Consider the following 16045-nt stretch of genomic DNA (forward strand, 5'->3'; position numbering starts at 1 on the left):
ATTATGGTTTAATAAACTGAAACTGGTCAAGAACAAATATATATACAGCTGATGAAAAATAGAAATGCATTTCTGCAAATATATCACAGCTGTAACTAGCTACGGACAAAAAAAATTTTTATCCCCTGTAAATGGCTGGGTGAGTCAGCACACATATCTTAACAAGCAAAGGCATACCACCTCCAACAGGACTGTGCCTAATAAAGCACTGTGGTGTTCAAACCAACCTTCAGGTGGCTACAGCTTCACTGTTTTATTTCAATTAGCTAAGAATGCACACTGAGTTAGCAGGCATATATAAAATATTGTGAAATATAGTTAATCAGTGAAGATGGGGCATCCACACACTCAGAGGAGAGGTGTGTCAAATGCATGTCACTGTACCCTTTGTATTTCTATTGTGTTCTACTTTAAAGCAAACTATTATCTGCCAATCAGAATTAGTATGTTTAACAGTATCCGAGATTGAAGCATGTCTAATTACCAGCAAGGGAAAGGGTCCATCACACATGAATATTGAAAACCATACATCAATATCAATTTATAGAACATCCAGGATCAGAAGAAACTGAGTGAGAAAGAAGGTAAAACGTAGGGTATGTTTTTTACTGCTATCCTTCCTAGTAATAAGGTCATCACTGAACAGAGATTCAGAAATTCTAAGACTCCCTCAGACTTTTGCATTATGCATTTCACGATATGTAGAATCAAAATATCAAATAAAATAGGTAAATAAAAGAAAACTTCGTCCCTCTACTCTTTACCCCCACTAGTGTTCACCATCTTGCTAACTTTTTTTGAAACTCTGCTCATAAATCATGTTTTACTTGAGAATCTTATCACACTGAGCATTGCAAATAGTCAGTTTTAAAGGGTGGAAATTGTGGATGGAGTGATTTATTATTGTTGCCTTAATTCGTTTTCTCTCTTATTATTTAATAGAAATTGCACACAGATAATAAGCTTTTGTGTAAAATCTGCGGAGTTCTTTTTCTTGAATTATTTCAAATGAAAAACACATTTTGACATCAAATATATTTATTTACTTTTTAACAGGAATTTGAATATAACTGAGTTTTTCTTGACAAAAATAAAAATGCTCATTCAAAAAATTCAAATTAACAGTTTAGAGAGAAGGCAAAACGGAACATTTGCCACGAACAATTAAATAACAATAATTAAAATTTCAGTAATGAATTAATCCAATGGCTAGTATTTATTGTTCATAAATATCATTTCATAATGTGTTAATCCATAAGCTGAGTCTTGTCATCAGAAACAATATTTAGAACTAAAATACTGGTATCAGTTTTAACTGGTTGCCCCCCCCCCCCTCCCTCCCCCAGTTTGCAGTTACAGCCTTGCCACAGTGGTAACACTGGTCCCCGTTAGATCAACGTAGTTAAGCACTGTTGGACTGGGCTAGCACTTGGATGAGTGACCATCCGGTTTACCAAGTGCTGTTGGCAAGCAGGGTGCGCTCGTTCCTTGTGAGGCAAACTGAGGAGCTATTTGATTGAGAAGTAGGGGCTCTGATCTCGTAAACTAACATTAAGTCAGGAGAGCGGTGTGCTGACGACATATCCACATCCAATGATGCCTGTGGGCTGAGGATGGCACGGCAGTCCATCACTACTGTCGGGCCTTCAAGGCCTGTTCAGGCGGAGTTTAGTTTAGTTTAGTAGTTTGCAGCAGTTAGGAACATAGCATCTACAGTTACTTCAAGCTTCTGATTTTTGTAGCACATTTATTGCACAGTGCACAGAATTAAAAGTCTAAATTTTACTGCATGTGCATTAAGTAAGTACTGTTTTTTTGTATTACTATTTATTCTTATTGTCAGGACAAAGAGCAAAACATTCAAATAATAAAATTATGTTCCTTGTAACTTTTATTCACTTACATGGGACTTTCAGCTTCTATTTTTACATGTGGCAGCACCATGTCTCCATCTATGCTGTCCTTATCATTGGTTTCTTCCTCTTCATCATCTTCATTTCCTCGATACAGTTTGCTTATCCATTCACGTGCCTGGCCTGTAGATTCTATTACCCGAGACACTAGGTTCCGCCTTGCCATTTCGGGTGTGTTTTGCTTCTCATTCTCGCCAGGATCTGGAGGGGGAGTTGGTGCGACTGGTATGAATTTTGTTTCACTTGCTAGCGAAACACCTGCCTCCGAACTGTAAAAAAAAAAAAAAAAAAAAAAAAAAATGCACAATGCTACTGCAAATATATACACACACTATTTAGTTTGTAAACTTCTTTTGATACATGGAAGAAACAAATCATTAGCAGAAAATATAGTTTTTTGCCATGTTTCTATCCAATAATACTATTTTCCTGTTATTCCAACTGCATGCTTAAGAATGAAATGTAAATTATGCTACACAAAAACTAGCTACTCTATAAAGACATTTATCTACTCATGTGGGGCATTACTTGTGAAATGAATGGAAGAAAAATTGGATAGGAGAAGACAGAAGTGTTAGTGCATGTACAGGCAAGTTAAATTTAAATTCATAAATGATGATAGGAAACAAAAGGTCAAACGTGAGCATCAAAATCATGACCACAGTACAATAGACTCCTGGAGCCTGTGCTGTAGAGATCCTTCATTCGAGTTCCTTTTAACTATGCATATGTGAATTGTCCCTACAGCACAGACCTTTATCTAAAACATTGCAACCCTCTGTCCTCTTGTCTCTACTCCAATTTCTCCCTCTCATGCCTTTCTGTTCACAAAAATATTGCTATGTTTGTAACCAATGCCCTTCATTCTCTTCATATCAGCAGTCCTCCTTTCCTTTACCCATTGCTGTCAATACAGACAATCTAGATTTTTAAGCTTGCACGACTTCCTATTCTTAATCTTCTGTTCTTATCTATTGCATCTTATGTTCCAACCCATTCTGCTTCAAATCTTCACTCACTTCTTTTTTCTGTCTTCATCTGCTTTTGAGTTGCCCAGTTTGTAACAAGATAATTTTGGTCAGTTTGTTACTGCTCATATGGAATATGTGCCTGGAAAAAAAAGGCAATCTGATTTTTCTAGCATTGCCACATCTTTCCCACAACTAATTCTGCACTTCATAATTCTTTATGAGCTTCAATGCTCCTCATTTTACGAATCCAAGCATATTTATCTGTGTCTTTTGTTTGAACTTCTCAAGTTATCTCCTGGCAGTCTTTGACCTGCACACCAGTGCAGTTAGACACAAAACTTCTAATTTTATAATAGTATGATGGTTGCATGACTCTAGTCTTTCTAATATCATGATGCCTTTCCCTCTCCAATCCTCCCTAACCCACATCACCACCTCAAAATGTAACACAGCAGCATTCATAAAAAGAACACAGCTGCAAACAAATTTCTTGCTCAGAAGTGGGATGAGAATCCAAAAATAAATTGTGCGCGGTCCCATCATACATAACATCTTAACGATGGATGATGTTGGTGTCGTTTGTTCTCAGTCTCTTGTCACAGACTGAACTCAGAGAAAAATGATTATTCACATTTTTATTTCAGAATTTCTGAATTACACTATCACTGGTGTCTTGCATGAGGAATGACTTCACTGTTAAATAATCTGCCACTTGAAACAGTTACTCATCTCTCTAAATTTTAATCCTAGGCACATAATTTCTAGTCTGTATAGTTCTTCTTTAAACTTCATAAGTTTTTTTTTCAAGTCTACTGTTTTCCTCACACACAAAAAGAATATCTGAGGAGTTGGAGAGCTTTTGGTTAAGCATTGCCTCTTGAGATAACTTACATTTTTCAGATTTCAGCCAAAGACATACTCTGCTTCCCTTGCCGTACTTCACACAACTATTAGATTTGAATAATCAGTGGCACATATATGATATATCTCAACAGCACCATGCTCTAACAGATAGCTAAATTATATTGTCAAAAACATACTCCTAGACTAAATTATATTGTCAAAATGTACTCCCTAGCTATCGTCAATGCTCGTGAAAACTACTGAACAGGCGCCAAGACCAATTACTAAGTCATTTTATTTCTATTGCTCTCAATTCATTCCAAATATTCTCTGTGCTCAAGCCTACTGGATAACTTCCCAGCACAACTGAATATCTAGAATGGCACCAAGTAAATCACACATCTTCTTCATTAAATGACTTGGTTGGTCTCCACCAAACCTTCCCCTACAGAGTCGCATTAGAGTAAACATCTCAGCTATGATCAATGTTTCATGCCAGTTAAATAATTGTATGCTTTATCTAAAAACACGTTTGTGTAATGTGTTGCAGTCTGTACAAGAACGATCCTCATCTGCATCATCACACCAAAAGTTAGGTCTTAACACCTAGAACTTTAATATAAACTCTATAAAACGTAACAACCCCAATTCTTTAAAGAAATTATAAGGTAAAATAGGAATGGAGATACACTTGCTTTATATATTTATGCGGTAGGAGAATTAAATAGTATAATTAAAATAATTATTCAGATATATCAGTCATGAAGTGCAGGGAAATCTGGCTGTCAATGCAAGTTACCCACATAATTCTATGAATATTTGTTATACCTGTTAATACTACTGTAGCTACCACCAAGTGCGCCAACACCCACCATATTGGTGGCATGAGCCAGGCTGAGGACGGACTGTGGGACACTTGTGACAGCCACTGGGCGGCTGGACGTCAGCTTCCGGCGCAGTGGGAGGTGTCCTGTTGCCAATGTCTGAGAGACGCTCCCCAGGTCTACTAATCTGGAATAATCAGAACATTGTAGAACTTGGTTCTCGCAGAGGTTGTTACATCTGTTGTTTAACAGATAAGACTTGCAGTGAAATATGGCTGTCACCATACCTTTTTAATGGGTAACAACTTTCTAGAGATCTCCATTAGCCAACCCAATGGTACCTAAGTGAGTAAATTACTGAACTTCCTTCGCAGCACATAAATAAATTGTGCCATTTGTATTTCTGAGCTGCTTCAGGTGTACAGTATCAGTCTTTTGATGGACTCTAATTTGGCACTCATTTCCAACAGATATTACATCATATTGCGATGAAGTAAAAAGCTATATGCAAAATTTAGATTATGTGTATCCTAAAGGTATCAAAGTTGGTTGGGTCATTGCTTGTACTTATGTCCACATTAGGGAGAAATACTGGTGTTAAAAGATCAGTGTTGCTGGATTCATCTTTAAGCAGCTCCTGTATCTGAGGAAGAAGCTATTACCAAAGATGTTGGGTCTGAGGGAGGCATTACCAAAGATTTTACGTACATTACGAGGTGTATATATATATATATATATATTTTTTTTCACACATGACTATTTTTCTTAATGGACTGAATCAAACACTTTCTGGGATTAATTAAATTTTCTGATACTGGCTTCTCTACTCCATTTAGTATTACATTACATTTGTTTTGGCTGGTATACAATCACTGAAGGAACACCATTTCTTATACCTATTAGATCTTGAGACAAAATATCAGTCATTTTGATGGTGTCATCACTGCAACAATACAATACACAAAATAATGTCAAAAAATGACGGTGACGTTATTCCTCTCCAGTTCTAATGGTCTGTGAGACCCATCTCTCTTTTGGCTGACCTGATGTGGATCTTTTTCTTTCCCACACATATTTTCATTTTTATCTTTGACTCATATGGATTTTAATACCTTCAATCTCATGATCAGACATTGTAATTTTTAGTGCAGCTCCTTCTAATATGGCTCACAGTACAACTGCTCTCTCCAATTTACTGGGTTGGTGTGAAAGTTTGTTACGTTTTTTCATAACTTTAATAAACACAACAGATATACATAACAGAGACTTTATTCATCAATAATATATATTCTCCTTAACTATTTACAAAAGACTGCCAACACTGGAGCAATTTTTCAATTCTGCAGCTCTAGAAATAACAATGGTTTTGCAGTGAAAAACTCGTTGAGCCATGTTCGGAGCACGTTTTAATCTGGAAAGGAAGTTCCTTGAAGGTTGTTTGATCGAGAGCAGAATGGTGAAAATCTGATGGTGGAAGATCAGGTGAATAAAGTGGATGCAGAATGAGTTTCCAACCCGACTCCTGTATAGTATCACCAGTGTCATAAATGTCACCAGTGACGGTTACACCTCAGGGAAGCAATATGTAGTACACAGCAATATATAGTACACAACACCATTGCTCTTCCACCAGATGCAAACATTATCTTTTGTGGATGCACGCACGTCTTTGAACGAGGAGTTGCTGCTCTGTTTGGGGTCAACCATTCCTACTACCTTTCCTTAAAGACACCATTTCTTGTCACCCATAATGATACAGGATAGGAATGGTAGTGTCCTTCATGATCCAACTGATGGCAAAAAAGCAGAGGTACACATATGGCCACCTGCTGCTTTTTGTGATTTTTGGTGTGGAGCATGTGGTACCCATACATAAGATTTTAGAACCTTTCTCATTGTATGCAAATGTCACACGACGCTGGAATGACCACAGTTCACCACATCTGCCGGTTCTCGAATTCACTGACACGGATCATTGTGGATTAATGTGACTGAATGGTCTTCATCAGACCCCAAAGTTTTCCTGAACGTTGAGTCACTAATGTCAAAACTACCGTACTTAAAATGAGGAAACCATTTTCTTGCCATGCACTGACCAATCCCCATACCAGGCACAATTATTTCTGGATCAGAAATTTTCTGATTTCCATTTTCTAGCGTCCACAGCACCACTCACTATCTCCAAATGACAATATCTAAACTCAAATAGCACAGCAAACTACAAATAAAAAATGGCAATCGATAAATAAACCGATAGCAACTGGAATACCAATTACAAATCAGTTTCTTGTTTTATGGCAAGATGATTTTCTTTTTTAGTATCCAAATCAAGGACTAGTTTTGCCAAAGGCGGCATCTTCAGATGGATAGGAATTGATGAAAATAGTAGTTGCAAAAGCTGCACTACATTAGGTATGCACATCCTACAAAGATTACCTGTAGCATTCATCAACATAGGCGAGGCATAAACAGTATCATGTCACTAGGGTTCTCATCCCCTTAATGGTTTTCTTAATGTCAAAATCACATATTCAACTGGAAATGCCATTCAGTAGTTCAAATCTCCATTTAGTTGCCCCACCCAAGTTAATCATCTGCCTTAAACCAGGTTGCTCTGGCTCGAGTGCCAGTCTGCAGGCACTGAAGCACCTGCGCATGGCAGAGGGCAAACAGCTTATGCAAGGACAATCCTGTAGCTAAGTGGGAGCCCATGTGAGCACCTGTGGACAGGGATAGCCAAGTGGCTTGTGCACTCGCAAAATGTGGTACAGCAGGACTGCTGGTGGGTAGTCACGCCATCTGTGTTGGAACAGCCTTCCTTAAGCCATTCTGTCATCTGGGCACTAAAATTGCTACGGAGTACTTCAGGTCATTACTTTTCTCTTGAGAAAACAATGAATGTTACATAACAATGTAAAATTGTTGTCCCTGACTAGTATTCAGAATCTGAAATTGTATTAGATAGTTCTAGCATAACTAAAAACTGAAGAAATGAAGCAAAAAATATTAATGTCCTGTTAAAAATACAGTCATAAAATGATAAAGTTGTATCAAAAATTGTACCTGTGCTCATTATCATCCCAGCGGCCATAGCAGAGATCGATGCCCCCGACAAAGGCATATGTCTGATCTATTACAACCAGCTTTTCATGATGTGCCCAGAAAAGCACACCAGCTTTTGCATGATCTGGATGACGCAGAACCTTCAGAGTGGTAGAGGAAAGAGTCAAATCACACTGTTAGATGTTAATACAACAGAAATGTGCAAAAAGTTCCTAGCTTTATATTATGATTGGCAATAAAAATAGAAAACATTTGGAATGTACTTGTTTCCTCACTCATTATGCAGAAATCAGTTTCTGACCAGTAAAATATATATAAAAATTCTGTTATCTATCAGAAAGTAACAAGCAGATACATGAAAAAGGTAATGTGTGATGGAAATGGATTACTGAGGGCGTTGTGTGTGAAAGAGACCCCGTATCCCAGTTCCATGGTGCAAATCAGGGTAACAGGTCTCATTGTATTAAAAGGACAATTCACTCAAGAAAACTGTAAAATCACAAGGAAACAGGATGCTGGACATCACTTACCTTAGGAGGACCAACAGATACACATTAAAGTACAAAATACTATCCTACCTTTCAGAACTACTGTCTCCTTTCTCAGGGAGCATTAGAAAGGAAGGAAGGGCAGGTCAGTCAAGCCTCAGGATAGGAGAGACCTGCCTGCTGTGAGGATGAGGAAATACAGAGTAAAGGCCTCAGTCTGCAGTGGTCACGATCGTCAACTACTATGTTCCTCACAACCGGCAAAGGGTTCGCGCACCACCTGCAAGAGGCACTTTTATTTGGCATTAATGGCTGATTTGTTCTCTGTGTTCCTTGCGAGGTTCCATGAAAGTGAGAGCATGAGAGCTTCATTGTAAATAGAGAGTGAAAGCTCAACCAGTGTTACTGTAACATAGAAAATTAGTCTCAGGTGCTTACAGGACATGTTATTCTGTGTTCTGTTTACGTTAATAAAAGTTTACTATTCCCACTACAGGAGTATTCACATTTTGTGTGCTATATTTGCACAATTGATAAAACACATAAACTTAATAATTTCAGAATAATGACACTTGGCCAAGGTGACTTTGGTGACCCAGACATGATTTCAGCACTGGTGATATCACCAGAAATGAACAGCCTATGGAGACCAGAAGAATCAGTAGAAACTGTTGAGAATGAATAAAGAATTTTCTCATGAAAATGCAAGACTCAGCACCCACTGAAGGAACATCAATGCCACAATTTGCAGTGAGATCCTCACAATCTACTTCTCTGGTTTGCACAGGTAGAAGCAAGCTTCCTTTATGCAAGTGTAAATTCTGATTCATCCACATATGCTCTGGTAGTCAGTCAGCTTGACCATCATTATGCAGCTGAAGTCGAAGATGTAACTTCTGCTACTGCTGCACAAGATTCTTAACGCAAATTCCAGAGAGGATATATATATACAGTTGCAGACTCCCAAGAAGAGCTAGCATGTCAAGTTCTAACACAGGACAATATCTGTATTATGGAAAGGATGGTTGGTACTCACCATATAGCAGAGATGCTGAGTTGCATCTATAGGTACAACAAAGAGATTGTCAAACATGTAAGCTTTTGTCGAAAAAGGCATTTATCAGAATTAGACAAAACACACACGACCACAGTCTCTCACTGCCGAGGCCAGACTGTGAGCAGCAGCATGTGATGGGAGAAGCAAGCTGGGTGGTGGGGGTAAGGAAAAGGCTGGGGAGACGAGGTGGAGGGGGAGGGGGTGGGATACCAAAATAGGGATAGTGATAGCAAAGTGCTGCTTGTGGGGGCATACAGGGATGAGGATGGAAGAGGGTAGGGCAGATAGAAGCAGTCAGAATGTTAGAGACGGATGGCAAGGGGGGGGGGGGGGAGGAGGGGGGGGGGGTTGCTGGAAAGACGAGTTTCCACCTGTGCATTTCAGGAATGCTGCTGGTGGTGGTGGGAAAGATCCAGATGGCACCAGCTGTGATGCAGTTACTGAAATGAAGAATGTCGTGTTGGGCAGTGTGCTCAGAAATTGGGTGGTCCAGCAGTTTTTTGGCCACACTTTGTCAATGTCCATTCCTTCATGCGGACAGACAGCTTGTTGGTTGTCATACCATGTAGAATGCAGCACAGTTGTTGCAGCTTAGCTTCTAGATCACATAACTGATTTCACAGGGAGCCTTGCTTTTGATGGGATAGATGATGGTTGTGACTGCACTGGAATAGATGGTGGGAGGTTGGGTAGAACAGATCTTGCATCTAGGTCTGTTATAGGGATATGAGCCATGAGGCAAGGGGTTGGGCTCAGGGGTTGTGTAGGGATGGACGAGGATATTGTGTAGGTTCAGTGGGTGGCAAATACCACTATGGGAGGGGTGGGAAGGATAGTGGAGTGGACATTCCTCTTTTCAGGGCACAAGAGGTAGTCGAAACCCTGGTGGAGAGTTTGATTCAGTTGCTCCGGTCCTGGGTGGTACCGAGTCATGAGGGGAATGCTACTTTGTGGCCGGATGGGGGACTTTGCGAGGTGGTGGCTGACTGGAAAAATAAGACACAAGAGATCTGTTTTTCTACAAGGCTGGGAGGGCAATTTCCTTCTGTGAAGGCCTCAGTGAGACCCTTGGTATATTTCAAGAGGACTGCTCCTCACTAGAGATGTGATGACCATGGGTGGCTAAGCTGTATGGAAGGGACTTCTTGGTATGGAATAGGTGCCAGCTGTTGAATTGGAGGTACTGCTGGTCGTTGGTAGGTTTGATTTGGCGGAGACACTGATGAAGCTATCTCTAAGGTGAAGGTCAACATCGAGGAAGGTGACTTGTTGGGCTGAGGAGGACCAGGTGAAGTGAATGGGGGAGAAGGTGTTGTGGTTATGGACAAATGTGGATAGTGTGTCCTCACCCTCAGTCCAAATCACAAAGATTTCATCAGTGAATATAAACCAGGCAAGGGGTTGGGGATTCTGGGTGGTTAGAAAAGATTCCTCTAGATGGTCCATAAGATGGTGCCAGGGCACCCAGTGCCATACTCTGGAGATGTTTGTAGGTGATGCCTTCAAAGAAGAAGTAATTGGGGTGAGGATATAGTTGGTCACGGTAACTACGAAGGAGGTTGTAGGTTTGGAATTGATAGGACGTTGGGAAAGATGGTATTCAATAGTGGAAGGCTATGGTCATTATGGATGTTAGTGTAAAGGGACGTGGCATCAACAGTGAAGAGCAGGTCACTATGTGGCAAAGGTTTTTATCCCCCACCATGGATCCTCGCTCCTTCCATCTGGGTCAATACATAAAAGTTTCCTTATCACTTACCAGAACCCAGTCTCCCACACTGTTCCTGCATTGTTGCTTTGCTCATAGAGTCCCTCATATGCCATTACCATCAATTTATTCATCACTGGCTGCAACTGTCCTTCTCCAATGACTGTCGTGTTAAGATATGGCCAATCCTTAACCCCCACCAACACAGTCCTGCAAAACCATGTCAATCAGGCCCAAATCTCCTTGCAGTACCTCCTCTCCATCCATAAAATTCTCCTGCAATGCAATCCCAAATTCCTGGATTCCACATCACAAATTGAAACTCTTGCCCTCGAGGAACCAAAGTTGCCTGCACAAGCCACGTCGAAAACCTCTCCACCCTGTGCAATTCCTACTCCTGTCTTGAACCACCACACTGTCTACCACAACCTCCAAACCTGCCCCACAAATACCCGCAGCTGATAAACTCTGATCTGTGGACCTACTGCATTTATCCCAACCTAAAAAAATCCCTCCCACCATCATACAGAATCTAGAACCTAAAAAGAGCTGCAACACAGTCATGAATCTTTCCTCCAGAAGCCTTAGTGCCACAGAAGTATCAGTCCTTTCAGAGTGCCTCACCTTTTGCCCCTTCTAGCAGTCTGTGTTCTTCATGTCTCCATCTACCGGTAGTCTCTTTGAGACGGCTAGGTGTATACAGTGCTGCTCAGTCTTGACAAAGGTTCACTTATTTCGTGTTGTAAAGGATGAGAAAGGAGGAGGGTTAGAGGATGGGCCAACCCCCCATCCTCTGTAAAAAAAAGATTCTGGTTAAAGAAAAAGACAAAAGGAAAAACTGGACGGATCAAAATGGTGACGAAACTGGATACGTAAATGGATTTTCTGGATTTAGAATTGGAACATGGAATGTAAGGTCAATCATGACGGGGGGAATGAAACAACTTGGAAGAGAACTGAGTAAATATCAATGCATAGTGGCAGCAATTCAAGAAACAAGACTTCCTCAGGGTGTTATGAAGATTGGAGATACTCACACGCTCTTTAACAGCAATGAGCTAAGCCCAGCCTGGACTTCGGGAGTTGGTTTTGCTGTACACAATAAAATGATATCGGCTGTCAACAAATGGTCTCCTGTAAACGACCGAATCTGCTGGATGATTTTACACGCTAAACCATATAAGATCTGCCTAGTCAACTGTCATGCCCCATCAGAGGATGCCGATGAAGAAACAAAGAATAACTTCTATCTAGAACTAGAGAATGTAGTAGACAAACTCCCAAGACACTCAATTCAGTTGATAATGGGAGACTTCAATGCCCAAGTGGGAAGAGAAGTGCAGTATCGTCCAACGATAGGGCCTAATAGTATCCATGAAACAAGCAACGAGAATGGTATCAAATTAATTAACCTTGCCGATACAAGGAGAATGATCGTTAGAAGCACATACTTCCCCCGCAAAGCAGTGCATAAAGTAACCTGGATATCCCCAGATGGAAGTACGATGAACCAGATCGATCACGTTCTTGTTGACCGAAGACATCATTGTAGTGTCGAGCATGTAAGATCCTTTCGCGGGGCAGATATGAATTCAGACCATTTCTTAGTGGTAGTCAAACTACGTCTGAAACTTTCAACCATGTGGAGAAGAAATTCTGAAATGATGGTCCGCTTCGACAAGAATAAGTTGAAAGATGTAGAAGTGAGACAGCGCTATCAAGAAAAAATTGCAGAACATCTCACAATAACAGAGAACCCTACCAGTGTGGAGAACGCATGGATGCTGCTGAGGAATGCAGTGTTAGAAAGTGCAAATGAAGAACTAGTTTGCGATGCAAAACGAAGAAGTAAACCTTGGTTCGATGAACAATGTCGAGAATCTGTTGAGATTAGATCAGCGAAGAGGATAAAATGGCTACAGCAACTCTCGGAAGAAGCAAGGGTAGCTTACTACGAAGCGAGGCGTAACACGGACCAACTCATGAGAAAGAAGAAACGGGACCACCACAAAAGTCTGTTGATTGCAGTCGAAGAAGCAAAGTCGTCACGCTCGTTTTTCCAGGCCTCAAGATTCGCCAGAGGCGCATACAGACAACGTACATTGGTCCTAACGAATGAGACGGGTGAAGTTGTACCGCCAGAAGAGCAAGCAACCCTATTTAAAAAACATTTTGAAAACCTATTGAATCCCGACAACCCACCAGTAGGGACAACACAGACGGATGGCCGTTTTGACAGAGTTGAAGTCCCTGAACCATCTGAGGAAGAAATCAGTGTTGCCCTAAAAGCACTCAAGAACAACAAGGCTCCAGGAGGTAGTGGTATCACAGCTGAGATGCTTCGCTTGGGAGGGGAAACACTGGTGGGTGCTTTGAAACGATTAATTTCTACCATCTGGGAAGCAGAAGTTATTCCTGAGGAATGGAAGGGAGCAATCATATGTCCCATATTCAAGAAGGGAGATGCTACTCATGTATCCAACTACCGAGGGATTTCGTTACTTGAAATTGGCTACAAAGTTTTTACAACACTGCTACTAAACCGCATGAAACCACTGGCTGAAGGAATTGTAGGGACCTATCAATGTGGGTTCGTTGCTGGACGATCGACAATTGATCACATATTTACTCTGAGGCAGTTGATAGAAAAATTCTACGAATTCAATAAGGATCTACACCTCATCTTCATCGATTCTCGACAAGCTTATGACAGCATTGACCGCGCCACGTTATGGGAAACGTTAGAGGAACTTGGCATCCCATCAAAATACATCCGCTTAATTGCTGCTTGCTACTCTCAGTCTACGGCCCAAGTGCGGTTTGGTAATCAACTATCACCATCATTCAGTATACAAAATGGATTGAGACAAGGAGATCCATTGGCGCCAATATTATTCAATTTGGCCCTGGAAAAAGTAAGCCGTGACACTTGTCGAACCAGAGAGATGGAGATGGTGGGAGCAGACACAATCTTGGCATTTGCTGATGATGTTGTGATCCTTGGCGACACTCTAGAGCAAGTACGCAGGGATACTTCCCGATTCCTCCACAATGCAGAGAAAATTGGGCTGGTGGTGAACGAGGAAAAAACTAAATATCTTGTTGTATCACGCCGCCGAGATCTCCCTCCTTCCATTGATGTCGACAGGCATACCTTCGAACGAGTTGAAGAGTTCAAGTACCTGGGCTCCATACTAACAAATAGAAGTGAAGTAACGAAAGAAGTACAGCAACGTATAACAAATGCTAATCGCATGTTCTTTAGCCTGAACAATCTTTTCAGATCTCGGCTGATATCGCAGAAGAACAAGATCCACCTATACACGACACTGGTGAGACCAGTACTTTTATACGGCTGTGAAACTTGGGCAACATCAGCAACAGCAGAAGAAGCAATATGTGCATTTGAAAGGAAGGTACTTCGGAAGATATATGGACCCATCTACAATGCCATGGAAGGTAAATGGGAACGAAGAAAAAAAGAAGATTTATACCAGCGGTATGGAAAGACACACATTGGACGAATATTGGCGCAGAAGAGACTCCAATGGTTTGGCCACATCCTACGGGCAGACGGATCCCTTCCAAACAGAGTCCTCCACTCTCAACCCACAGGAAAACGCCCTAGAGGACGCCCAAGAACTCGATGGAAGGATAGGATAACAACGATCCTGAAAGAAGTGGAACCAGCAGCCGTGGAGGAGGACGCCAACGACCGGATGAGATGGACTGCCATCTGCAACAGCTCCCTCCTCTCGTGTAATTGACAGACACTGCGTGTGTGTTTTTTTTTTGTTTTTTTTTGTTTTTTTTTTGTTTTTTTTTGTTTTTTTTTTTGTTTTTTTTTTTTGTTTTTTTTTTTTTGTTTCTGTAATGTATCCCTCTTGCCTTTTAAACCTTTGATTGAATGCCCTGTTTATTTTTTCGTTTTTCTTTAAGCTGTAATGTACATATGTAACTTTTACTACTGTATAGAGTACCTTTGTAAGTCTTTTTGTCTTTACTTTTCCTTTTGTTCTTCTTGCTGTAGGCCTTAAAGGCCCGATAAGGCAATAAATGATGATGATGATGATGATGATGAAAGGTTGAGTATGAAGTGACTGCCTCAGCACAAGCTCTGTTTGATGATTCTTCTGGGTTTGACGTTATTAGTAGTACTAGTTGTCGTCATCACACTCTTCCAACTGATGACTCCCAGTCAAGGTCATCATCTGATTTAATTAGCTCTTATGCATCCGGTAGTCCGGTGTCACGGGATTCAGTAGTTGGTCACCATCGTCCTCATCGTTCAACTGATGACTCGGCCAAGGCCATCGTCTGGTTCACCGAGTCTGGTAGTCCAATGCCATGGGATTCAGTACTTATTGCTTCCTTACCATCTGTGTTTGTAGATGTGCAAAGATGAAAGCACTTAGTTTGCTGTCACTGTCTTCCATAGTGAGCAGTGGCTCTTGAAGAGCTTTCCTCCTCATCATTGTATAAGAACCACAGCTCAAGTTGTACTGTCAAATCATGTCCAAAGTGCGGCCCTCATCATTGCCAGTACTACTACCTGCACCATAACACTATCTGTTTTGCTTGCTGGAAGGCGAGGACACCTAGCGAGTGTTGCCTTGTCTGGTGGGCGTCTACTTTGGCCACTAGCCTGCTGCACGATATTCTGCTGCTGCCAGGGTCAACAGCAGATGGGATGCGGTGTATCTTACAACTGGACGTTGATGGGGTGACAGCAGAATTTTAGTTGGACACCAGGAGGTGACAGAGAATTCTAGGAATTCTAGTTGGACACCGGGGGTGACAGAGGAATTCTAGTTGGACACCGGGAGGTGACACCTTCTGAGGAGTCAAATCATAGTGCAAGCTAAGTACGCAAACGTAGCTCGGCAACTAACTTTGTTTATAGTAAATTCTTGGATTACTACTAACGTTTTCCATCTTGACACTTTAACGTTTTTCGGGGTCCACATTCAGCATAAGGTGAATCTAATTTCTAATGCGAATCCATTTGTGGAAGCGGAAGTGTTGCACGAAAATTTTGCAACAGTTGCTTGAACCCACCTTAGGTTGTGCTACAAATTTTCAGGCACATATCTATTTGAAGCATTCAACAGTTCCTAAGTTTTGCACAGCCCATCCAATACCATTCACCAAGCATGAACAAGTTAAGGAAGAACTAGA

The 16045-nt window shown here is 41.0% G+C and overlaps 1 protein-coding gene across 3 annotated transcripts in view; it reads right to left on the reverse strand.

Annotated features, from left to right (window-relative positions):
• LOC126473596 (phospholipase D1) overlaps positions 1-16045 on the reverse strand; it is a 182442-nt gene that overhangs the window by 75854 nt on the left and 90543 nt on the right. For all 3 annotated transcript variants that reach the window (XM_050100744.1, XM_050100743.1, XM_050100745.1), the window contains 3 exons: positions 7615-7754; positions 4556-4738; positions 1904-2182 (listed from right to left, as the gene is read on the reverse strand). In XM_050100744.1, the coding sequence (XP_049956701.1) occupies positions 1904-2182; positions 4556-4738; positions 7615-7754 (602 nt within the window). The remainder of the gene's footprint in view (positions 1-1903; positions 2183-4555; positions 4739-7614; positions 7755-16045) is intronic.

Source organism: Schistocerca serialis, chromosome 4, assembly GCF_023864345.2.
Source record: "Schistocerca serialis cubense isolate TAMUIC-IGC-003099 chromosome 4, iqSchSeri2.2, whole genome shotgun sequence".
NCBI lineage: Eukaryota > Metazoa > Arthropoda > Insecta > Orthoptera > Acrididae > Schistocerca > Schistocerca serialis.